This window comes from Urocampus carinirostris, chromosome 7 (genome assembly GCF_059441175.1).
Source record: "Urocampus carinirostris isolate Australia breed hairy pipefish chromosome 7, RoL_Ucar_1.0, whole genome shotgun sequence".
Classification (NCBI taxonomy): Eukaryota; Metazoa; Chordata; class Actinopteri; order Syngnathiformes; family Syngnathidae; genus Urocampus; species Urocampus carinirostris.
In genome coordinates this window covers 27,404,192-27,429,456 of record NC_142355.1, presented here as the reverse complement: position 1 = coordinate 27,429,456, position 25,265 = coordinate 27,404,192, and the positions used below count along the sequence as shown (strand labels likewise).

At 39.8% G+C, this 25,265-nt stretch overlaps 1 protein-coding gene and 2 long non-coding RNA genes across 5 annotated transcripts in view; 2 read left to right on the top strand and 1 right to left on the bottom strand.

Annotated features, from left to right (window-relative positions):
• The window catches only part of met (MET proto-oncogene, receptor tyrosine kinase), a 99,375-nt gene extending 95,155 nt beyond the window's left edge, over positions 1-4,220 (top strand). For both annotated transcript variants that reach the window (XM_088340423.1, XM_088340422.1), the window contains 4 exons: positions 152-261; positions 335-500; positions 587-723; positions 2,224-4,220. In XM_088340423.1, coding sequence (XP_088196549.1) covers positions 152-261; positions 335-500; positions 587-723; positions 2,224-2,506 — 696 coding nt within the window. In that variant the 3' untranslated portion in view covers positions 2,507-4,220. The remainder of the gene's footprint in view (positions 1-151; positions 262-334; positions 501-586; positions 724-2,223) is intronic.
• A 7,352-nt stretch (positions 4,221-11,572) lies between these two features.
• On the top strand, positions 11,573-12,725 carry LOC148362844 (uncharacterized). Its single transcript, XR_015850909.1, has 2 exons — positions 11,573-11,934; positions 12,006-12,725. It is a non-coding gene; the product is annotated as an uncharacterized LOC148362844 (long non-coding RNA).
• A 6,114-nt stretch (positions 12,726-18,839) lies between these two features.
• Positions 18,840-24,320, bottom strand: LOC148362843 (uncharacterized). 2 transcript variants are annotated; one of them, XR_015850907.1, is made up of 3 exons: positions 24,156-24,320; positions 18,999-19,382; positions 18,840-18,905 (listed from the first exon to the last, which is right to left on the bottom strand). It is a non-coding gene; the product is annotated as an uncharacterized LOC148362843 (long non-coding RNA). The 2 variants fall into 2 exon arrangements; XR_015850908.1 differs by having other exon boundaries at positions 18,841-18,909.
• Positions 24,321-25,265: the final 945 nt, after the last annotated feature.

Genomic DNA, 25,265 nt, shown 5'->3' with positions numbered 1-25,265 from the left:
GTAGTGGACCACCACTTTTGACCAAACTTGGATTATTTTCCCCTAGATTTTTTAAAATGCATTTTGAAAAAAAATGGATGTAAACGCTGAAAAGAAATGTTTGTATGCATGATGAGAAATACGCAAAAGTTCACTTTTGAACACTCTTCAGAACCCCACGGTGAAGGACCTGATGGGCTTCGGACTCCAGGTGGCCCGAGGGATGGAGTACCTGGCCAGCAAGAAGTTCGTCCACAGGGATCTCGCAGCCAGGAACTGCATGTGAGTCTAATGTCGACCCAGAACCGGTTCACCAGGACCTGGGTTTATTTTCATCCCCATTTTAAATCCGTAGGCTGGACGAGAGCTACACGGTAAAGGTGGCCGATTTTGGGCTGGCTCGTGACGTCTACGACAAAGAATACTACAGCGTCCACAACAAGAGCGGTGTCAAGCTGCCCGTCAAGTGGATGGCGCTAGAGAGCCTGCAGACGCACAAATTCACCACCAAATCTGACGTGGTAATGGAAACCGTCAAATTCAGGAAAGAAAAAATCCCTTGGGTTAACTTCATTTAGCAACCAGTTTGTGCACATTTACGTTTTAGTGGTCTTTTGGCGTGCTATTCTGGGAGCTGATGACCCGCGGGGCGCCGCCCTACTCGGATGTCAACTCTTTCGACATTACCGTCTTCCTCCTGCAGGGGCGCCGTTTGTTGCAGCCTGAATTTTGTCCTGATTCCCTGTAAGTCGTCACATTTATTTGTCAAGTCATGTTTATTTGTATAGCCGTTAATCACAGGGAGTCTCAAAGGGCTGCACAGACCACAGTTTATTGTAAACCACAGACTATTATTATACCATCCCCTGATGTAAAACCTACATGAGGGCAAATAATACACAGATATTGTCAATATACAATATAGGTTATTCATATGCTATAGAACAGAAGTGTGTTTGATGTAAACAGTTCCACTGAGGTTGCAAATCGAATCTCAGGGGGAAGAGCATTCCACAGCACCGGGGGCCAAATGGAGAGGCTCTTATTCATAAAAAGTCTCAAAGGAATTCACTGGCCACAATTACAATATCCCCTGATCTGAGGCCTGTATTCAGGCAAGGAAAAACTCTAGAAACCTCAGCATGAGGAAAATAAGAAAGCTTGAGTCATGTCAACTCAACAAAAAGAGAAAGAATACAGTGTGTTTTTTCCCAAATATGTCAAATGAATCCTTATATTTTAAAGTTTAATCTTTAATGTTTACATTGGCTAGCATAGCATGTCGACTAAAACAACAGATTATTCATTTCTGTTTTTATTACAAGTAAAGTTTATTCGTGACGCCCTTAGTCATAAAGAGTCTCAAAGGGCTGTACTAACCACAGATGATTGCAAACTACAGACTATTATTACACCATTCCCTGATCTAAAACCTACATGAGGGCAAGGAAAAACTCAAAAAACTCATCATGAGGAAAATGAAGAAACATTGAGAAGGCACATATCTATAGAAAAACGTTCTTGCCTTTATTCTTGAAGATGATTTCTTTCTGAAAACGATGAAACCAGATTTGAATTTAAAATATATATATTCTTTACTTTTTTGTCTCGGATTGGGTCGATACCGGACAGGACGGGACATACAGGATTGATATCAAAACAAGATATCGAAGTTAAACAAGACAAACTAAACGGGAACGAAACTGGAAACCAATACTAAACAGGACAAAATAAACGGGAACAAGACCGGACAGGAAATACCAGTGGGAAACAGGACCGAGTCAAAACCCACGTCTTGCGGGGCAGAGGTTCGTTGACAGACTGACAAACGGTGAGTGAGAGCACTGAGCTTAGGTAAAAGGAAAGCTAATCTGTCAACGAACCGCAGCTGGCACCACATGGGCGGGGTCATTTGAGCGCCATGGCAACCGTGACACTAATAGCAGATGTCAGTTGGGGTACCCTTTGTTGACCAATTAAAAATATTTGTCAGGCCACAAATGCGGGGCATTTTTCAAACAACCTTGCTGTAATTAGCCGATGTAATGTAAAAGAGGATGTTTTAGTGGTGGAATGAGCCTATTTCAACCCTACCTATAATCGTTTCAACCTGGTAATAACATGATAAGGTGTTAGCTCTTCAAGGTAATCTGTAGCAAAAAAGCTTGGCAAGCCCTGGGATAAACCCACAAAATGTCTGCAGAAAAGACAGGAAGTCGGTCAATCTCATCTCTTTCCTTACAGTTACACAGTGATGGTCGAATGTTGGCACCCGAAGCCGGAACGCCGCCCGTCCTTCTCGGACCTCGTGTCCAGCATCTCGGCCATCTTCTCCAGTTTCAGCGGAGAACACTACGTGCTGCTCAACACCACCTACGTCAACATCGACAAGATGAGCCCCTACCCTTCCCTCCTCTCCGCCACCGATTCTGCCTCCTCCTCTTCCTCGTCCGAACCTTCCTCATCCACCTCCCTGACGTCCCACCCGCTCCTCTTTCCCCACGGGGAACGAGGCTGTTGCGTATGAAAAGACCCGAGGAAAACTACTAAGTGTCCCAACACTGGACGGAAGTAAAGCTCTTAATGTACATAGACTTCTCGGACCGTTTGGGGAGGAAGTCCGAAGACTTTCAGAAGCAGCGTCGGTTTCTTCTCGTTAATGTGAATTTTGAAAGGTTTTGCAGCTCTGAAACAAAGGTGAGACTAAATATTTTCTTTTACCAAATCCAGTTCCTGAAGACGGTGTCACTAAGCAACGTGGAATTCGGTAGGCATCCTTCTTAAGGGAACCCACCCTTAAGAATGCCTGGAATTGTGCAGGAAGTCTACGCAAGTGGCTTGAAGTAAGTTTGGTATGGATCCAGATTTGCATAGCATTGCAAGACTCGGTAGCCGTTTTTATCACGAGTAGAACCACAAAAAAGTCTCAGGAAGCCATGTCCTTAAAGTACACCAACAATCATGCCCGTTTGAAAACAAAATTGATTTTGTCACATTTCTTTAAGAATTAAAGTATTCAGATGTCTATCATAAGAAAACCCACAGAGGATATCTTGCAAAGTCTCAATGTCCTAAAATGCAAAGGAGGAAGTCTGACCCGAAGCAGACATTTGGAAAAAAAACCTAGAGATTTAAGGCAACGTCATGTTTACACTGCAAAATAAAACAACCCTTTGTCGAAAACGATGATTATTTTAAGATATTTAACTTTTTTTTTATCTTTAAAAACGATGAACTCTTTCGTAAAAATAAGCCATATAGCGCGGGAAAGAAACCTATGGTAATAAGCTAAAGCATTCTGGTCCCCCTTATATAAACTCTATTATATCAAAATAGTATATAGTAAGTACTACTTGCGTGTACTATACGTGCATAGTACTACATACATGTCATATACGTGCAAATGATTAAATAACGTTATAAATAAACATACATGTAAAGGAAAAAGGACATTTTATTAACCTTTGGTGTGACTGATGAGAGCTGGTACAGTGGAGTTTGTGAATGGATGCAAAGGAGGTAGGAGACGGTGTTTTAAAAGTAAACTGATTTTGAAATTCCTCCCTGCAAGGATTGTCATGCCCTTAGAAGATTGCCTTGCTTAAATCACCTCTTTATATTTTGAGAAAAATCCCGATTGTTGCTGCATAATAGCCATGTTCCATACCTTAGGTGACAATGCCAGTGCCTTCTTCATAATTCTTAATAATTGCAAGCTTTGTTTCCATGGTTATCATATTTTTCCTTCTCCTTTAGCATCACTGCAACCCTTGGACCCATTGTGAATAAATAGAAAACAAAATAAGTATTGCATCGCACTAACTTGCAACGTCTCTAAACAATTCACGAGATACTGAACTGATTTAAGAGAAAGGCATTGTGGGAAGGAGTTCAGCCAACAGCGTATCAGCATTTCAATGATGCTATGACGCAAACCACCAGAAGACTAGTATTTTCTACGACGTCGACCAATAGGTCATTGGCATCTTAAAGACATCGCAAAGTTTAACTTTATAAAGTTTTGGGGACCTAAAATAATTTTCTGTCGTAAAGTGGAGAATATGCTGTAAATAGGGGCCACAAATACAAAAATACTCCACACTGTGAAGTGCAAATGTAATGCATTGGTCTACAGTAACTCATTTTTTCATTAAGTAAATGTTTTTCTCTCAAAATAAGCAAAGAAAGTTTACCATGATTTAGATATTTTGGCCTTTTTAAAGATGTTTTTTATTTATTTTTTTATTCAAACAACATTGAAATAGCAAAAATGACTTAATATCGGCCAAATTTTCAGCAAATGGGATGTTATTGGAATTTATTTTTGCAGTGTGTCATGATGAGAACCAGAAAAGTAAATGATGCCTGAGAAGAGTTAAAACGTAACTCAGTAGGTACAGCTTCCGTATGGACACGACAAAAAGGTCTCAAGAAACTGATACTGAAAGAGGAAGTCAGCCCCTCTGGTTTAACGCTGCCAGTTTAGGCTTATTTTTACAGAAACCTAGTTCAAGTTGCTACCCGAAATGATGTCTGATTTCCAACTGGAGATCCAAATTAGAGAACAATTTCTAAAAAATATTGGTATACTTTTGAAATAAAAACATCTTCACTGATCCACAGTCAAATGACTTTGCATTGTGGTTAAATCGTGGTACTACAACACTTACAAGAGTCCGTAATTATTAAGACGTGTGCTAGGGTGGTCCTTAATGGGGGTCGAAATTTTTTTTTTTGAAATATTGGGCTCTGACCCCCCGCATATGTTCTTATATCGATAAAAACACACTGTGTGCAATTTTGAACAATTTGGATAATATTTAGAGGTAGCTCAACGACTTTGAAATTTCCCAAAATGGTAAAATTTTGGCAATTTTCGAGAAAAAACGGAAATCTTAACCCTATGTGTACGGCGTTTTAGAACATCTAATTTCAGTCCATTGCGTATAATTGTAACACAAGAAAAGTTACAAGTAACTTTGTACACTAGGTCTGATATAATGTGCGAAAAATCCTTATTTTTCATACCAAAATTTCAGAGGCCTTGAGCGACCTCTAAATATCCTTTGATTTTGATGAAACTTTGCCTAATTACGTTTTGTATATATTGGAACATATTCAAGGGGTCAGAGCATGAAATTTTAAAAGTCGAAAAATAAGGACCACCCTAACGTGTGCAGGCCTATGCACATTTGCGACCACAGGATAGCACTAGTCTTTCCTAATGCTCTGGTGTGATTTTGGCCCATTTTTCATCCAGCCTCCTCCACAGTTCTATGACTGTAGGGGTTTTTCTAGACCATTTCTTTGCCACCAAGGATTTTCCGGGGATTCTCTATTGGGTTGAGTTTAAAACTCTGGGCAGGGTATGACGTTAATTCAGTGTTTTCATCGTTAAGGAAATTCTTGACTCTTTGCTGTGTGACATGAGCATTGGCTTGCATGAAGTCTGCAGGATGAACCTTGGTTCTGATATACATTTGCATTCACTCAGTCACATAGCTGTACAAGAGGCCCAACTCCTGCAGCAGAAAATACGCCCCAAACCATGACACTTTTTTCACACACTTTGGGTTTGGTCTTTCTCCAATGTGTTCCCAAACATAATGCCTCCCATCAGACATAAGTAAATTAAATTTGCTTTCACCACAGAAGTGAACTCTAGACCAGTTCTCCTCTGTCCACACAACATGCTCCTCAGCAAAGCAGTCCAAACGCTCTTAAACAGCCAGACATTGTATGGCGAGACCTTATTCAGCACTGTACTGACGAGGAAATCCAGCTACGGTATGGAAACGGTTACCCAGTGACATCCTCCGTAGTGACCTGTCTTGTCATGCATTTGTCTTTTGTGGACCACCGGCCTTCTTGGGGAGACTTGAATGAGTTTGTAGTTTTGTAAAGATACAAAATTCTTGAAATTTGAGACAATCAACTGTCACGACCAGAACAGAATCAGGACACAATTGCGTAAGGTTTACCACCAGTTTTATTGAAAGAAAGAGGAAGGGTTGCGCCCACGATCCGGTGTTTGCTGGACGCGGCGAGCAAGTCGCTCTCGCACTCAGATTGTGATCCGAATACGGAAGAGGATCTTCTGTAGTGAGCGATGACAGTATCAGGGACGGAAAAACAGGTCGGTAGCTGGGACTCGGAGAGCAAAAACGTGGTCTGTGTCGGAAACGAGCCGTAAGCCAGGACGGGAGAGTAGACGTAGTTGGGATCAAAAATGAGTCGTAAGCCGGGACGGGGGAGCAAGCTTGGTCGGGATCAAAACAGGTTGTAGCCGGAGACAAACAGGGGCAAAAACGGGACAGGCGGGAGTCAGGGTCAAAAAATGCTTGCCTTGTATCAACAGAGGTTCGCAGACGGACTGACAACAAGAGAGTGACAGGACTGGGTTTAAATAGGGACATGGGGCCAATCAGAGCCCGCAGCGGTTGGCGCCAAATGAGCGCGCACAGGTGATTCACATCGGTAATCATGAGATCAACCTGTCTTTCTACCCTTTTCGTTTTCACCTGGACAACCTGCTGCCGGCGGGCATTCAGCCACTTTAGAACGACAAACCATCTTGCAAAGTCAGTAAAACTGGCAGTTAGACTGCCAGTTAAATAGGGGTTGACAGATAATCAATATGCTAGATTAGCACCATCAAGTGGGAGGCACCTGAAAAGGTTCACTAATTGTATCGGTGCATTTTTGGCAAAATACAGGTTTTTGTTAAAATGCCTGATCCATTTTATGAAAAAGTGTTATGGTATAGAGACAACAAAATGTTCTTAAACTGTTGAGCATTTAAGAATTATTCATTTTTTTATAAGTTGTTCTCAAATTTTGATCTCCAATGTACTTCAAGCACATGTGCTAGACAGACTGTTAGTATATAAATCATATCCATGCCTTTGAAGATCTTTAAAATTACAAATCGAAAAGTCCCAAATAATTCCACAAAGACGAACCACCTAGAATTCCCACGATACATTGTATATATTTTCCCCAAAGTTTTTTATATCGGTTGCCACCTCGACAGACTGAATGTTTGCCCTGAAAAAAATCAAATATCTGTGTTATATTTGTAGCGACGTCGCCATGCCGACAACCTCACTGCCATACTGTAAATAAAAAAAACTGTCTGTTAATGTAAAGTTGCGTGCGTGTGCGCCCAGAGGTACATGTTCATCTTCTTACGTGATGTTACGAATAAAACCACCGTTTTCTTACGAGCACGCTTCCCTCGCTTTCATTGGACGTCTCGCACCAACACACCTGTCCTCCAGGTGAATATGCCGCGCTCTGGTGTTATTACGCAGTCGTGAATTACGGCTGCTGTCATTCTTTTGGCAGGTGACGCATATGCCATCACCAGGCTTCAGGTGTGTGAGTGTTGGGGGGGGCGTAAACATCAAAAGTTGTCTGTTGTGCTTTTATCCCTTTTTGGTTAAGAATGACCTTCAACCTCTTGACCTCTCTGAAGTTATGACACCTACAGGTACCGTCTAGATCAGTGGTTCTCAACTGGTCCGACTTCAGGACCCACCGTTCCTGTCAAGAACCGGAACAGGATCAGGACCCAAACGCGTGACATTCTCACACAAGCCTTTTATTTTACTGAAAATGGGGAGTCATGCATGTTAGGCAGCGGTCTGGCGTGGAAAGACAGGAAGCCAGAGACCGATGGGATCGATTCCAATTGCCCGAGCAGATATCGGACAGATGGGGTCGATACCGGACAGGACGGGACAGACAGGATTGATAATGAAACACGATATTGAAATAAACAGTACAAACTAGACGGGAACAAAAACTGGAGAGAATAATAAACAGGACAAAAGTACGAAACTGGAAACCGATATTGAACAGGACATAATAAACGGGAACAATGCCGAACAGGAAATACCAACGGGAAAACAGGACTGAGTTAGAACTCATGTCTTGCGGGGCAGAGGTTCGTTGACGGACTGACCAACAGAGAGTGAGAACACTGAACTTAAATAGAAGGAAATCCAATCTGTCAATGAGCCGCAGCTGGCGCAACATGGGCGGGGCCAATTGCGCGCCATGGTAACCGTGATAGTTCTAAATCGAGGCAAACAATTCCACTTCTCCAATTTACTGAATGAATAGATTGAGCAGTTTAAAGCAGAAATCAGAGAAAATATTAACCTTTTATTTGAAAAAAAAGTACTGTATAAACTGGTATATTAGCCTACATCACATATAAACAAACCCCCTAAAACTGTAACCAGAAATTCAAAATATTAATAAAATGTTTACCTAAACAACGATTATTATTAATTAAAAGAGGTAAATACGTTGGTATAAAGCTAAAAATATAATATTTTCAAACCATTTACTGTACCTCCCAGCAGCGCTTCAATGGCACTTGTACACCATTTTTGTATTTCGCAATAATTTCTTTTTTTTTTTTACTTGATCGATGTATCACTTTTTTTCACTTTTCTTTTCCCTAATCACTCACTTTCCTACGACACATTATTATGGACAGATAAAGGAACTAAAACCAACAAAATTACAAAAAATGAGATGTGGGCCCTCTCAAACAAAATTGAGATGGTGCTGATTGAACAGGAAGAAAATATCACCACCTATTCTTGAGGAGAGTAATTGCCCTTCCGTTTTTTTCTTCTTAGCACTATTTTGCCAGTGCAAAGTCCCATAACAGACCCACCAGTTGAGAAACACCAATCCAAACGAGGTGGTCACCAATTTTTTTTAAGCTGAGAACTACTACTACTTTTTTTGTGAAGGGATACCAGTTTAATATACATTTCTATAAACATATGTTTTACTATGTTGTTACTATGTTGTTCATGCATCACACAACCATCAGGGTTGTCAGGGCACACTTTCTGTCTTGGGCAAATAAAGCCTGGCAACGCCCATCCCTCGACAGGCCTTTTTTTTTTGGGGTAGGGCTTTGCTACCCCACATAAAACATAATACTGGTTCCCACTGATACCAGTTGCAGGAGAAGCTTTATAATCGGACTCAGATACAGCAACTTTTTCATCTGGTTGCCATAGTCGTAGAGAGATCTTGGCATTGACGACCCCACCATTTTGTTATTACCAGTTTGTAATTTTTAGAGGTAGGGTTAAAATAGGCTTAGTCAATAATACAGTGCATCCGGAAAGTATTCACAGCGCTTCACTTTTTCCACATTTTGTTATGTTACAGCCTCATTCCAAATTGTAATTATTTAATCTCTTATCTCAAAACTTCTACACAAAATACTCCATTATGACAATGTGAAAAAGTTTTTTTGGGACTTTTTTTGAATTTATTAAAAATATAAAAATAAGAAATCACATTTACACAAGTATTCACAGCCTTTGCTCAATACTTTGTTGATCCACCTTTGGCAGCAAATACAGCCTCAAGTCTTTTTGAATATGATCACACAAGTTTAGCACACCTATCTTTAGGCAGTTTTGCCCATTCTTCTTTGCAATAAGTCTCAAGCTCAATCAGGTTGGATGGGAGACGTTTGTGCCCAGCCATTTTCAGATCTCTCCAGAGATGTTCGGTCGAATTCAAGTCTGGACTCTGGCTGGGCCACTCCAGGACATTCAGGGAGTGGTTCTGAAGCCACTCTTTTGAGATCTTGGCTGTGTGCTTTGGGTCGTTGTCCTGCTGAAAAATGAACCTTCGCCCCAGCCTGAGGTCAAAAGCGCTCTGGAGCAGGTTTTCATCCAGAATATCTCTATATATTGCTGCATTCATTTTTCCTTCTATCCTGACTAGTCTGCTAGTTCCTGCTGCTGAAAAACATCCCCACAGCATGATGCTGCCACCACCATGCTTCACTGTAGGGATGGTATTGGCCTGGTGATGAGCGGTGCCTGGTTTCCTGCAAACATGGCGCCTGCCATTCACACCAAAGAGTTCAATCTTTGTCTCATTAGACCAGATAATTTTGTTCCTCATGGTCTGAGAGTCATTCAGGTGTTTTTTGGCAAATTCCAGACGGGCCTTCATATTCCTTTTACTAAGGAGTGGCTTTCATCTGGCCACTCTACCATACAGGCTTGATTGGTGGATTGCTGCAGAGATGGTTGTCCTTCTGGAAGGCTCTCCTCTCTCCACAGAGGAACGCTGGAGCTCTGACAGAGTGACGATCGGGTTCTTGGTCACCTCCCTGACTAAGGCCCTTCTTCCCCGATCGCTCAGTTTAGAAGGCCGGCCAGCACTAGGAAGAGTCTTGGTGATCCAAATGTCTTCCATTTACGAATAATGGAGGCGACTGTGCTCATTGGGACCTTCAAAGCAGCAGAAATTTTTCTGTATCCTTCCCCAGATTTGTGCCTCAAGACAATGCTGTCTCGCAGGTCTACAGACAGTTCTTTTGACTTCATGCTTGGTGTTTGTGCTCCGACATGCACACTCAACTATGCGACTTTATATAGACAGGTGTGTGCCTACCCAAATCATGTCCAATCAACTGAATTTACTGCAGGTGGACTCCAATTAAGCTGTAGAAAGATCTCAAGGATGATCAGTGGAAAAAAGATGCACCTGAGCTCAATTTTGAGCTTCATGGCAAAGGCTGTGAATACTTATGTAAATGTGATTTCTTAGTTTTCTATTTTTAATAAATTCAAAAAAAGTTAAAAAAAACTTTTTCACATTCTCATAATGGAGTATTTTGTGTAGAATTTTGAGATAAGATATTAAATTAATACAATTTGGAATGAGGCTGTAACATTACAAAATGTGGAAAAGGTGAAGCACTGTGAATACTTTCTGGATGCACTGTACATGCCAGTTATAAATCAGATTTACTAGAAAATCACGAAAACCAAATACTGGAGAGCTGTTTTCAGAATCAGTTCAGATGTTCTTACTATGTGATGCCCGTGGGCACCATAATATTGAGCCCTGGTCTAGACAGGCCTTTCCCAACCCTTGCCTGTTGGATATGACTTATTTTTTGGGTCAAAAATGGACAAAAACGATACTTGGGTTAATTTTGCAGAAATATCCCCCACAAATTGTGTTTTTGTGTTTGTTTTTAATTTGTACAAGAACATTCTGTAAAAGTAAGTCTTTTGTTTAAAACATGTTGTGGGGGCTGTTTCGAATCAACCCAAATGTTGGGTTCCGTCTGATTGTTTGCATGTACAGGTACACTTTGAGTTAGGATCCAGTGCTCCCCCTTCCACCAGAGGGCCTCTACATGTCTGTGGACTTGGGACAGGTTTGTTTGATCACCACACACCTGACCTTAGTTAAAAGGACATTTTGGACAGAGCCCTTGGTCGGGTTATCTTCATTTTCTACTATCAAAATCACTATTTATACCACTATCACCTTTTTGCAGTCCTATTTTGTTTTTTGAGGTTTGTTTTTTGTTTTCTGGTTCAGACTGTTATATTGTTGTTTACGTTGATGAGGATTTTTATGATTAAATACCATAATTTTTTAAGCACTTTGCCAAGCTTCCAACTCTTTTTTTGAGCTGACATTTTAGGCTCATTTCCAATTAGCCAAATTCTATGCCCTAAGGAACTTAAAAAAAGTTTCAGAAAATCCAATACCCAAAGTTTTACAGTTTTAGCAATAGGAAAGTGGTCTGAAGTTCTTGGTTGCATGTCTCACGTTGCTTGGACATTGCAGCGAGGTATCCTTTACCACCTCCGTCCATTTCTTTAGTTAGTGTTTTCTAACTCCAAAAATCAGTCTCGCCGCTTTGCCCTTTGAGCCCGGCGACAGCAAACATCCTGTTGGACGCGCTTTAAAATCAATACGTTCTCTTCGCAACAGTTTGCAGGTGACGTGAAGAAGATAAAGTCCTTTCGGAACAAAGAGCGATGACAACGGAGCGGTGGTCGTCATCCGAGACTTGTTTGCACGGCCGCAAAGCCGTCCGCTCAATGCTTAACTGATCCTTGTGGACACGCCCGTTACAGGTGAAGAGGATAAACTGTGGAAGTATGCGACAAATTCGTACATGTGCTGTCTGCAAAGAAAACGGTAATATAGGGAAGAGTTCTTTTTAACAGCGATGCGTTCATGGCCCCTGGGAAACTTGGAAGTCAGAGTTGGAGTTTATTGAAGAAATCAACCCTAAAGAGATGACATGGAACAGGGGTCTCCAACGGGTGCCCCCTAAGGACAGTTGAGGTGCCCGTGGACCTGTTTGGAAAATAGCTCACCAGTGCTGGGTCATTGAAATTTTCTAGTAGAATTATTCTTATATTGGTTGAATGAGTATTTAACCCTAATTTTGATTAATTAACCCGATTATAACATATCAATAACATAGTAAAAATATGATCAATTGTTATTTAAGAAAATCAGTTAAAAAAAAAGTTAATGGTTTCATGGACAAATAAAACTTCAAGGATGATACCTTTTTTAAACAATTAGGAAAATAGAATGAGAATCTATCTGCAAACTCAGTGGAAATGTTTAAATCTAAGCTTAAAACACACTACTACTCTATAGCATATGAATAACCTATACTTTTCGTGGGCAATATCCTGAAAGGGGGATGCCACATGTGCAGTCCCTTCTCAAGGTTTCTTCATTTTCCTCATGTTAAGGTTTTTGAGTTTTTCCTTGCCCTCATGTTGGTTCCAGATCACGGGATGATGTAATAATAGTCTGGAAAAATAGTCTGTGTAATGACCTGTGCAGCCCTTTGAGACTCTTTGTGATTAAGGGCTATACAAATAAAAATGACTTGACGTGTAATAAACAAATGTATCCATTCATCTTTTTATTGTTGTATTTTACTGTAATTGCAACAAAGTATATTTATGGGTTCTCTGGGAATGAGCAAATATGTGCAGTTTTTTTAGCTAGCTATTTGGCTGCCTTTTTAACTTTGTAGCTAGCTAGTTTCCTACATTTTTAGCTATTCAGCAAGCTATCTGGTTAATGTTTTACAGTTTTAGCCTTCTGTCTAGATACATTTTTTATAGTTTTTTGCTAGTTATCAACCAAAAATCTGGGGTCCTTTCCTGGCTAGCTATCTAGTTGTTGTTTTTTAGCTTTTTGATGTTTTAGTTAGCTGTCTAGCTCCCTTTTAGCTGTTTTAGCTGTTTTCCTGTTTACTTTTCTAGCTAACTATCAAGCTACTCTTTGGCTACTTAGCGAGGCATCTAGCTAAGTTGCTATTTTAGAAATTCATATCCAACTGAATGCGCTAATTAGTAACAAAAAGTAGCTCTCGGCTTGAGGAAGGTTGGAGACCCCTGACGTAGAACGATTAATTAATGTTTCAATATCAACCAGCTCTAACAGAACAAAACGTGAAAGGGAGTCGATGCGGGATACATTGGAAGACTAAACATCAAAGGTCGTCAACACAGGATTAGTTGGATGTCTAACTCTAGCTGAACAAAACATGAAAGACTGACAATGCAGAATAAGTTGGAAGACAAACGAACTGAACAAAACATGAAAACACAGCAGTGCAGTTTATGTAGGAAGTTGCCAACAGACACCAGCAGATCATAACAAAACAAGAAAGAGAGAGCATGCAGACAGTGTGGGGACTCCAAACAGTTATAACTAAACAAAACATGGAAACAAGTGGAGACAGAATTTGTTGGCACACTAACTCTAACTGAATAAAAAAGTGAAAGGAAGACAACAAGATACATTGGAACACCAACTCACTATCCGAACAAAACATGAAAGAACTATCGGAGTATGTTGAAGCACGAACTACAACTGAGCAAGACATGAAAGGAAGACGATGCAAAATATGTTGGAACATTAACTAACTGAATAAAAACGTAAAGGACAATAAGGGAAACCTAAACTCACTACTTCCAACTGAGCAAAACCTGAAAGTACGACAACGCAGAATTTGTTGGGTCATTAACTAGCTCTAACCAAACATAATATGAAAGGAAGATGGCGGAGGACATATAGCCAAAAAGTACTCTAAGAGCACTCAAAACACAGAACACACCTGTACGAAAGTACAGACCCTGACAGCAACTGGGCTGTTTCCAAGCCTGGCCAAAGTTTGGAAGATTCCCTACTTCTCATATTCATGGAACGCATCACAGGATACCTTTGAAGGTCCTGTTTGCCAGACTTGATGAGTAACGAGCCGAGAACAAATCCACTCGGATCGTGTTGTGCGTGCACGCACGCGCGCTCAGGTCGGCACGCAACGATTGTGTGTTATCGTAAGATAAAGCCACCAAAGGAATGTCAAGTTACATTCTGACCTACTGAGTCAACGTGCACCCATTCAAATCTCTTAATGGGCTTTGGCATGAGAAAACAAGGGAGGCGGCTGGGAACACACAACATCGCCCCCTCTTGGCAGGTTGTGAAACTGCACAGACCACAGGACACAATATAACCAGGGTCTCAAACATGGGCGCCACGAAATTTAAAACACAATTTTTCTAAATAAAAGACAAGAAAGCATTAAATAAGTCAAGTCAAGTCAAGTCAAGTCATTTTTATTTGTATAGCCCTAAATCACGAAGAGTCTCAAAGGGCTTCACAGATTGTTACACTATATTACACAAACTATTTTCAACCGACAAGAGGAGTAGGGTATTCGTATGCAATGGAGTAGAAGTGAGTTTTAAGTTTAGATTTAAACATTTCCACTGAGGTTGCAGATCGAATCTCAGGGGGAAGAGCATTCCACAGCACCGGTGCCCGGATGGAGAACGCTGAAAACACTAGATATTTTTTTTCTAAAAAAGTATAACAAAAGAAACATATGAAGTCTGCATCAGAAATACTCCACTGCCTTGAAATGATTCAGTCCATTTGACTCCTAGCACTGCTTTTCTGTAGTATCTTTGTAGTATTACACTTGCTGTATTTTTGTAGTATTTCCGAAAAAAGATTTTTGGAGTATTTCTGTATAGTTTTTGTATTAATACTGTACTTTATTTTTTGTAATACATCTGTAATAATTTTGTAGTATTACTCTAGTTGTATTTTCATAGTATTTCTGTTGCAATAATTCTGTAGAAGAATTTTTGTGGTATTTCTGTCGTAACATTTATGTATGACTATTTTTGTAGAAAGAAAGAGAAGAAGAGATGACAAGAAAAAAAGAAAAGAGGGAGCAAAAGAAGAAAAAGACAGGTTTCTCGAGGTAGCCAAAGCTACCTCCAAAGCAAAGATGCTTACCAAAGCAAGATGGCCAACAATAATGTCAGCTCCCTAATATTTCGACCTAATTAGAAAAAAATGCACACTTTCATCGTAGTTCATGTATCTTTGCCTATTTGCTCAGAAATGATTGTTTTTTACATTTTTTATGACTACGAAGTTCTCTATAACACACATTGTCCCTTTAAACCCTCATATGAAGGCGGGGGCCTCCAACTATCATCGCGTGGGCTGCAATTGGCCCTGGGCTTCCAGCTTCTGACCCCTGCAATAGGAGTAGCCAATGCGATATGTTGCAACTTTTCATCTTCTATTTTCTTCTCTTTGCCTCTTTGCAACTTTTCTCATGAGCTCATCCGACATTCCTGGAGCCGGACCGTCGGATTTTCCGCACCTATATAGCAATCGTTTGGCCATCACTCATCCCAAAATGTTAAAGGGGCAGGGGAGGGCATGCGAAGCCGGGAATTCCACAGGAGTGCGCTCAGTGTCGGGCCCCTGACAGCAACTCGGATCTTCTAACTTTCCATATCTTGTCAAAATGAAGGTGCACTGACAGACACTGTGAAGCTGGTATCGTTTTGGATGCTATCCCTGCTAGCTCAGCCTAACGTATAAGATTGTTTTCATTGAATATTCCATTTTCCTCTATTCAGGCTTCAGACACCTTTTCCATGGTAAAATTCAAGCACTTTCAAGGCCAATTTTTCCATATCTTCACAGGAAGAAATCCAGCGCCGATCAAAAAAACTTTTTGATGACTCGAATAAAGCCACTATCTTGCTGCTAGCACACACTTTGTACTATTTTGAGTCAAGTCCTGTTTGATTGTATAGCCCTTAATAACAAAAAAGTCTCAAAGGGCTGCAGAGACCACAGACCATCCCCTGATCTAAAACCTTCATGTGTCATGGTTGCCATGGCCTCCAATTGGTCCCCGCCCTGTGGCGCCAGGTTCTGTCACGGTTGCCACGGCGCCCAATTGGCCCCACCCACTGACACCAGTTGAAACGCATTGACAGATTGCTGCCGGACTACTTAAACGCAGTCTTGCGAGTTGCCTGGTGTCAGAGCGTCTGCGAAACTCCTGCTAGACTCTGTATGATATGCCAAGTCCTGTGAATCTCTGTTTTTGCCTGTGTTTTGATCCTGTTTTATTTTCGGCCCGATCGGTTTGATTTTGACCACTCCTTAGTTCTGATTCTAATCTACTGCCGTGACCATCGATCCCCTGATCGAGTGTGCGCTCATTCTTCCTCTCCCCAATAAACTGTGAGTAATGTTATGCGATTGGGTTCTCATTCAAAGTCAAGATGGCGGCGCGTTGGGCAGACGCTGCGGCTCGGGCTCCAGTTCGTCTTTTGTTTTTCAGTGTCCCCTGATCCCTCTTATTTTCCCTTCGACTCCCTTCGCATTTACAATAATATCCACTACATCCCGAGGGATATACAAAGACCACCGGATCTCCCTGGAAAATTTGCCGCCTGCCGACAATGACAACGACGGAGCAAAGGCTGAGCTAAGCTAAGAAGGCGACCACACAGACCAGCGCTCCCAAGCATGTTCAACCAACGCCAGATCCATCGTCCACAATGAGTGAATTGAGCTGCGGATCGCCACCAACAACGTCCGGAATTGGAGGACTTTTTTTTTTGCCATCACGGAGTCTTGGCTTTCCCGACGCCGCATTACATCACCGGCTCGAACGAGACGAAGACTCCGGTAAAAACAGGGGTTGGAAACTACGCGCTACAATAATAGCGGAACCATTGACACACACTGCTCACTCTATATGGAGTTTCTAGCTATGTACCGGGAGAGTTAACTGTGGTCTTTGTTTGCTGTATACTTTCCACCGCTAACAGTTTCACCGGATGCTAACGTTAGCATAGCGCTAAATCTCCTGCCCGCTGCTAAACAGCAGCTTGCACACCCCAACGGAGCTTTATCGTCGACGGCGACTTTAATCGGGCATGTTTATGGACTGTACTCTCAAATCCATTCAATTGTGGACTGAGCAATTCGGAAAAACGCTGGACTATGTGTAATGTAAGATCAAACATTCGGTTGTGTCCGGCAACTCTGTTACACTCTAAAACTCAAGAACTGTTCCTCTTTATGATCTACCATCTTTTCGTGTAAATGGGCTTCTTTAAACTGACATGAATTCTGCCATTCTGCTTCAACAATGCACGGCAGCTTCAATACCTTACCCTTTTTTACAAACATAAAAATGGCTCTAAATGTGTTTGGTAACAATTCTGTTCAATACAGAAGAGAAATTAAGAAGTAGCAGAAAAATGATCCAAATTTGGACTCATTTCAATGATATTGATTGTTTCGAAGCAGAGTGCATTCAATCTTTCTATATTAGAGACTGCTGCTGATCTTTTGCTTTTTGTTTAACTTATTTTAATGTATATTGTTTACGTGTTTTTCAGAGGATTTGTGTCTAAATTGGTTAAAAAAAGGATTATACATTTTTGTGTGCATTTTATCCTTTTTACAAAAGCCTTTGCATAGCAATCATGATTCTAAACTGAATGAAAATAAAGGCATTGTGGGAGGTAGTTCAGCTAATAGGATGTTGACATCTTCATGGTGCTGTTAAATAAACCAGTAGCAGACAAGTATCTTATATGATGTTGACCTATATCATACAAGCACCTGAGAGACGTAACGTGTCATACGCACGGACACAGCAAAGGTTAAAAGGTTTTAGAGCAGGGGTCAGGAACCTTTTTAACACAAAGCTAAATATTAAAAAATATTGTGCGAGAGAGCCACAACATATATTTGAAGACAAAATTCAAGAAAACCGCCAAGCCCGCTCTCCAGACAAAAGCTAATTCTTCAGCGCATTTTATTTCACTGCGGACTTTTGATGATTTGATCAAATTTATCAAATAATAATAATAATAATCTCCTACACCTATATGAATATATGACTTAAAATTTGTTTACCTCCCACAGTTACTTTAAGAGAGTTGAGGCTTATTTTCACAGTCACTTTTGTTCTCAATAATTTCAAAAAGAGGTGCAAGCAAAGTTCTTTTGTAAATATCTCACAAAATACTTCAAACTAAAAAGATACCATATTGCCTTTCAGCACAGAATGCACTGGACACCTTGGAGGAAGTGCGCTGCTGTATGTATAGCTCCGCCCATCCTACTGCTCATCCAATCAAATTGCTCTGGCTGTTTGTCTGGTGTTTTGGGGTTTGTTCTGTGTGTTTTTATCATAAAGTGTCTTAACAGTGAACATGCATTGTCAAATAATCTTGCATATTAAGGATTCTTTTGAGACAACATAAACGGGGTCTGTTAATGTGACATCCTTACTGTAAACTGTAGTTAAGACCGTGCCCTATATACTCTACATGATGTCAGTATTACTTTAGCTTTCACATGTACAAGAGAAGATTCGTGTGAGCTGAATTTTATCTTTGAGCCAGATGGATTCTTGAAATTATCCAAAAATGACTCACTGGCCTTAGATTCCTGATCTGTTTTAGAGTGTCAACATTTTGTTTTCATTGACGTGGTATAGTGAGAAAAAATGGGACCCAAACAACATCTTATTCCACACCTTAATGTTAAAACGATGTAAGGCGAGGTCGCCATATCCCGGGGTCTACTGTATTTTCAACCCTTCTGATTTTTCACTTGAAGTAGCTGGCAGACAAAGGTTGTATCAAGTTTCTGCTTTGTGTCTGCACTTTATAATCTGAGTTTCCTTACCACTAATGAGCGATCCTGACGAGACCTGCAGCTCTTTTTCCGTCTGCTGGCTTTTTGGAAACCTGACTAACGGCAAGAAGATGGTGAGCTCACTAGAAATAAAAGACGCCACCTCGCTTGTGCATCAAAATGTCACAATGGGGTTTCTTACTCACCTTTTAATAAGCTCAACTCAGCGGAGCGGCCCCCACGCTATCAGGTGCCGTTACTGGATGCTGGTGAGCGATGCCAAGGACGTTCTGGGAGACACAAAAAGGGAAAAGTTACACTGTAGTCTTTCATCCTCAACGCCCAATAATGCTGAGTTTTTGATATTCCCTGGAGGTTATGATGAGGAATAGTGTCATGACTCTGCAGAAGCTGACACTGAGTCACAGCGGTCCCCTTTCACCAGTACTCAATGCCGCTTTGAATCCCTTAACCGCACACCGCGGGATATTTTCACGTTTCTGAGGTCGCCTGAACGACTCAGTTTGGTCATTCGGTTCAACGGCTACGTTGCCTGGCAACTCGGTGGCATCTGGATGTCCGGCCGACTCCTAAAATTATAAGTAACGTGAGATTAAGCAGTAGAACAGGGGGTCAAATGTTCCCTCTAATCATCCACGGGTCTGAGTGTTCGCACAAAGTCTGCGAGCATCGGTTGGAACAATGGTGAGGAACGTTAAACCAGCGCGTTGCAACCAAATCATTATCAAACATTTCCAAAACCTGACATCAAATTACATTTTGCAGGGTTTCCGACAACACTAGTTAATTTTTCAAATTTGAATGAATTGACTGACGTACTACTGGAAAGGTTGTACAGCCCATAAACGTCAGTTGTCTTTAAGACAACTTTTACATGAGATTTCCATTTTTCTTAAAAGTATCTTTTGTTATACTAACATTTTTGAGGATTTATTTAGTCGGTTGTACAATACAATACATGATAGACTTGATGTATTTAGAAATATTTGACTGCAAGAAAAAAAACAATCAAAGTGTCATGATTACCGATATGCTTCACCTGTGCCCGTTCCATTGGCGCCAACTGCCTCGGACTCTGATTGGCTCCCTGTCCCTATTTAAACCCACTCCTATCTGTCCCCTTTTTTCAGTCAGTCTGCGAACCTCATTTAACACTAGGCAGGCCTTTTTCGACCCTGACTCCCACCTGTTTTTTGCTCCCATCTGTCCCCAGACTTTGACACGTTTTTGAACCTGACCACCTTTCCTGTCCCGTCCCAGCTTTCGACCTCTTTTTGTCCCCTACCACGGCTACTCTCCTTTCCTGGCTTATGACTCGCTTACGATCCCCACCCACGTTTTTGCTCTCCTGTCCCGGCTACTGACCCGTTTTCCGTTCCCGACACCGCCATCGCTCGTCACGGAAGATCCACTTTCGCGTTCAGAACGACCTGCTTCCCGCATCCAGCGAGCACCGGATCATGGGCGCAACCCTTTCTCTTTCTTCCAATAAAACTTGTGAGAAACGCAACGCAAGTGGGTCCTGTCTCCGTTCTGGCAGTGACACAAAGAAACCCCAAAACAACTGTATTTCTTTTTCTATTTTACTTGACTTTTTCCTTCTTTTTCTTTACCCTTTAAAAAAATGTTTTTTTTTCCTCCCCCATTTTGTTAATTTTTTTCCCTCGCTTTTTACACATTTTTGTTGCTTTTCTCTTCTTTTCTTATTTATTTACTGCTTTTCTTCCTTTTCTCTCTTTTCCCTTTTGGTTTTTTTTTCTTCTCCTTCTCGTAATTTTTTTCCAAGCTTTTTACTTCTTTATCATTTTGGGGTGTTTTATCTTTTTTTTTTTTCGTCTTTGCTCATGTTTTTGAAAGTGCTCAAGCAACCCCGAATTCAACCCAAACACCCCCCAAAATTATAGCTTTTTAAAACTCCTTTCCTTACTACAGGACAAAATAGGCTAAAATCATAGTATTGCTGTAGTATTACTGTAGTTTTATTTCTGAAATATTTCCTCAGTTGAATTTTTGTATTATTTCCTTGGTAGAATCTTGGTAGAATATCCATAGTATAATCTATGTAGCATATCTGTAGTATTTTTGTGATATTTTTATAGTATTTCTCTAGTATTTTTACATTATTACTGTACTTTTAATTTGTAGTATTTCTACAGTAGTTTTTTTAGTATTTCTATAGTACATTTTTTGTAGTATTACTGTAGTTTTATTTCATTCATTTTTCTTCAGTTTAAATTTTGCAGTATTTCCATAGTAAAATCTTTATAGTATACCTGTAGTATTTTACTTGAGTTGTATTTTTGTGGTATTTTTGTTGTATTTCTGCAGTCAGATTGTTTGTAGTATTTTTATAGTATAACTGTACTTTTATTTGGTAGTATTTCTACAGTAGTTTTTTTGTTTTAGTATTTATGTATTATAATTTGTATTATTTCTGTCATAATATGTATGTACCAGTATTTTTGCATTACTACTGTAGTGGTATTTTCGGAGTATTTCTGAAAAAGTTAGATCCTGAATTTAAGCACTGTATATATATATATATATATATATATATATATATATATATATATATATATATACTGGACTGTCTCAGAAAATTAGAATATTGTGATAAAGTTCTTTATTTTCTGTAATGCAATTAAAAAAACAAAAATGTCATACATTCTGGATTCATTACACATCAACTGAACTATTTCAAGCCTTTTATTATTTGAATATTGCTTAATTTGGCTTACAGCTTAAGAAAACTCAAAAATCCTATCTCAAAATATTAGAATATCATGAAAAAGTATACAAGTAGGCTATTCAACTAATCACCTGAATCATCTAATTAACTCGAAACACCTTGCGAGGGTTTCCTGAGCCTTAAAAACACTCAACTTGGTTCAGTAAACTAAATCTCAAGTATGGGGAAGACTGCTGTCCAGAGGACCATCATTGATACCCTCCATCAGGAGGGTAAGACACAAAAGGAAAATTCTCAAAGAGCAGGCTGTTCACAGAGTGCAGTTTCAAAGCATATCCACAAAAAGTCTGTTGGAAGGGAAAAATGTGGCCGGAAACGCTGCACAACCAAGAGAGATGACCGCAGCCTTAACAAAATTGTGACGAAGAGCCGCTTCCAGAATTTGGGGGAGCTTCAAAGACAGTGGGCTGAAGCTGGAGTCCAGGTATCAAAAGCCACAGTTCACAGACGTGTCCGGGAAATGGGCTACAATAGCCGTATTCCCATGGTCAAGCCACTTCTGAACTCAAGACAACGGAAGAAGCGCCTGACTTGGGCTATGGAGAAGAAGCACTGGACAGTTGCAGAGTGGTCCAAAGTCCTCTTTTCAGACGAAAGCAAGTTTTGAATTTCATTTGGAAGTCAAGGCGCCAGAGTCTGGAGAAAGGCTGGAGAGGAGCAAAATCCAAGTTGCTTGAAATCCAGTGTGAAGTTCCCACAGTCAGCAATGGTTTGGGGAGCCATGTCAGCTGCTGGTGTTGGTCCACTGTGTTTCATCAAGTCCAGAGTAAATGCAACTGTGTACCAAGAGATTTTAGAGCACTACATGCTTCCATCTGCTGAAAAGCTCTATGGAGATGAGGATTTCATTTTCCAGCATGATCTGGCACCTGCCCACAGTGCCAAAACCACCAGTAACTGGTGCACTGACCATGGCATCACTGTCCTTGATTGGCCTGCTAATTCCCCTGACCTGAACCCCATCGAGAATTTGTGGGGTATAGTTAAGAAGAAGATGAAAGACACCAGACCTACAAATGCAAATGAGCTGAAGGCCGCTATCGAAGCATCCTGGGCATCAATAACACCTCAGCAATGCCACAGGCTGATTGCCTCCATGCCACGCCGGATTGATGCAGTAATCCGTGCAAAAGGATTCCCAACCAAGTACTTAGTGCATCAATGTACATTTTCAAATCTTTGATTTAGTTTTGCTGTTATAAAATTATTTTTTTACTTGGTCTGAGGAAGTATTCTAATATTTTGAGATAGGATTTTTGAGTTTTTTTCAGCTGTAAGCCAAAATCAGCAATATTCAAATAATAAAAGGCTTGAAATAGTTCAGTTGATGTGTAATGAATCCAGAATGTATGACATTTTTGTTTTTTTAATTGCATTACAGAAAATAAAGAACTTTATCACAATATTCTAATTTTCTGAGACAGTCCAGTATATATATATATATATATATATATATATATATATATACACACTTTGCATATATCTTCGTGACATTTCGTTTACGTACCCCTGGTCTGGGTGCTCACCCCCAAAGCTCTGAACCTAAAATAGCCCCTAGATGGTTTATTGTGATTTTTTAGGAAACGTGATATCCAGCAACAATTATTTTTTAGTGGTTGGCTGGGTTTATTTTAAACCTTATTTTAATCATTACAACCTGGCCATAACATAATAAACACATAGTAGCAACACAATAATAACACGTTTTCAGAACTGCATACAGTATAAAATGGTGAAATAATGTGATGCTATGTAACACAGCAAATGTTAACACTAAGCATATATATCTCACAAATATGACACGAAACAAACAAGTACAAAAAAATAACACTAGTAACAATGAACTAGCTTGGCGATAACTTAGCTTAATACTTACAAAAGCTGCTAAAGTTAATTTCCTATTAATATTTGCCCACTTCTTGCGACTCTCCCCACACTGCTTCAGTACACCTACACGCCATATGGGGCCGCCTACAAAAACTCATTCGCCATAAAAGGGAAGTAACAATAGGAGATTGGGTCTCCATGATGTGTGAACAAAATCTTCTCCTGTCATCTAATGGTGATTTATCATACTGAATAATTCCCAGAAGCTTAATACCTACCAATGAGCAGTACCAAACGCTTCATAATCATTTTTAAAATAAAACAAGAAAAACATATTTTTACATTTATTTATACATGATAAATCTGTGTGTGTGTGAGATTAAGAGATTGTGTAGTTAATTTGTTAAAGGGAAGCACGCTCAAGTGGAGACTAGTTTTTAGCTCTTAACATTATAAATATTTTGTTTGTTTGTTGTACATGATTCAATTGTTTGTTTGTTTGTACATGATTCAGATTGAATCGTTTCTTGTACATGATTCAATTGTTTGTTTGTTTGTACATGATTCAAATTGAATCGTTTCTCCGGCGCCGTCACGAATGGCAGCCACTCCAGCAGCTCCCGTGTTATTTTCGATTGTTCTCAGTTATTTTCGATTGTTCTCAGCTTAGGGATGCTGCTGGAAAAGTGAATTTCCCTTCGGGGATGAATAAAGTATCTATCAATCTATCTATCTATCTAATGTAATAAACAGGTTAAAGACTTACTTTAATAGTGGGCGCTTTCAAAATAACTGATATTTAAACACTGATGCTCATGTACTACAAAAAAATATTAACGTAATTGAAGAAAATATATCATTTGTATCTCATTTCAAACGATTGATAATCACAAATGTAGCAAAAGAAAAGTTAGTTGTTTTCATCATCGGTGACTGCCTAACTTTCAAGCACTACACTACCCTCCAGTGGCAAAGATGGGTACTTACTTTCTAAAAATGCTTGATCACAGAAACACATAAAACAAAACAATAGCAACGACAATTTATCTTTCTTCTTTTAGAACGATCAGTAATGGCATAAATTACAACAATGAAAAATGATGAAAACAAAAGCAGTTCTTTATGGTTCGTGCCTGCTAAACGTTTAAGCGTTGTACAGCTTCTTGGGTACTTTCTTCAAATTGCAACACCAATGATTTATCATCCTAAATGATAATTGATAGCAAAAATAGAACAATAAAAAGACGTTTTTGCGTTTTGGTATTTCAGAGGCTTGTATGTTTGAGAGGGGTTGCTTCTTTATGAATATTGAGTAGATTGTATAATTGAGAATATTGAACACATTTTTACCATACAATTTTTCTTTGTAATGGGGAGAAAAATAAAACCATGTACGATTGCCTGTTATGCTTGATTAAAAAAAAAAACATTTAATAAAAAGGAAAACTAAATCACGGTTGTCACCTGCCTAACTTATAAGTATCGTACTGTTCTCTAGTGGTCATGTTGGGAACTTTCTACAAGTTTGGCCATTTATAAACCATAAACTTGAATACTCCCAAAATACATAACAAAATAATGTCAAAAATAATGTATCTTCCTCCTCTAATAATGATGACTGATACCAAAAGAAGCTCAATAAAAAATATAGTCATAGTTCTGTCTGTTGATTGAAACTGAACATTTTCTACAAATTCATTGCACAATGAAACAAGATTCTGGAGTTGCTAGCACATTCAATGAAACATTTCGAGTATGAGAGCTTTCTTGTCGCTACTGTACAGGAATTTACTTATTTTTTCTTCTTTTGTTTTCTATTTTCTTGTCTCTTTTATTCGTTTCTTCCTTTTAATGAAAGTCTTCTTGTTGCTACTGT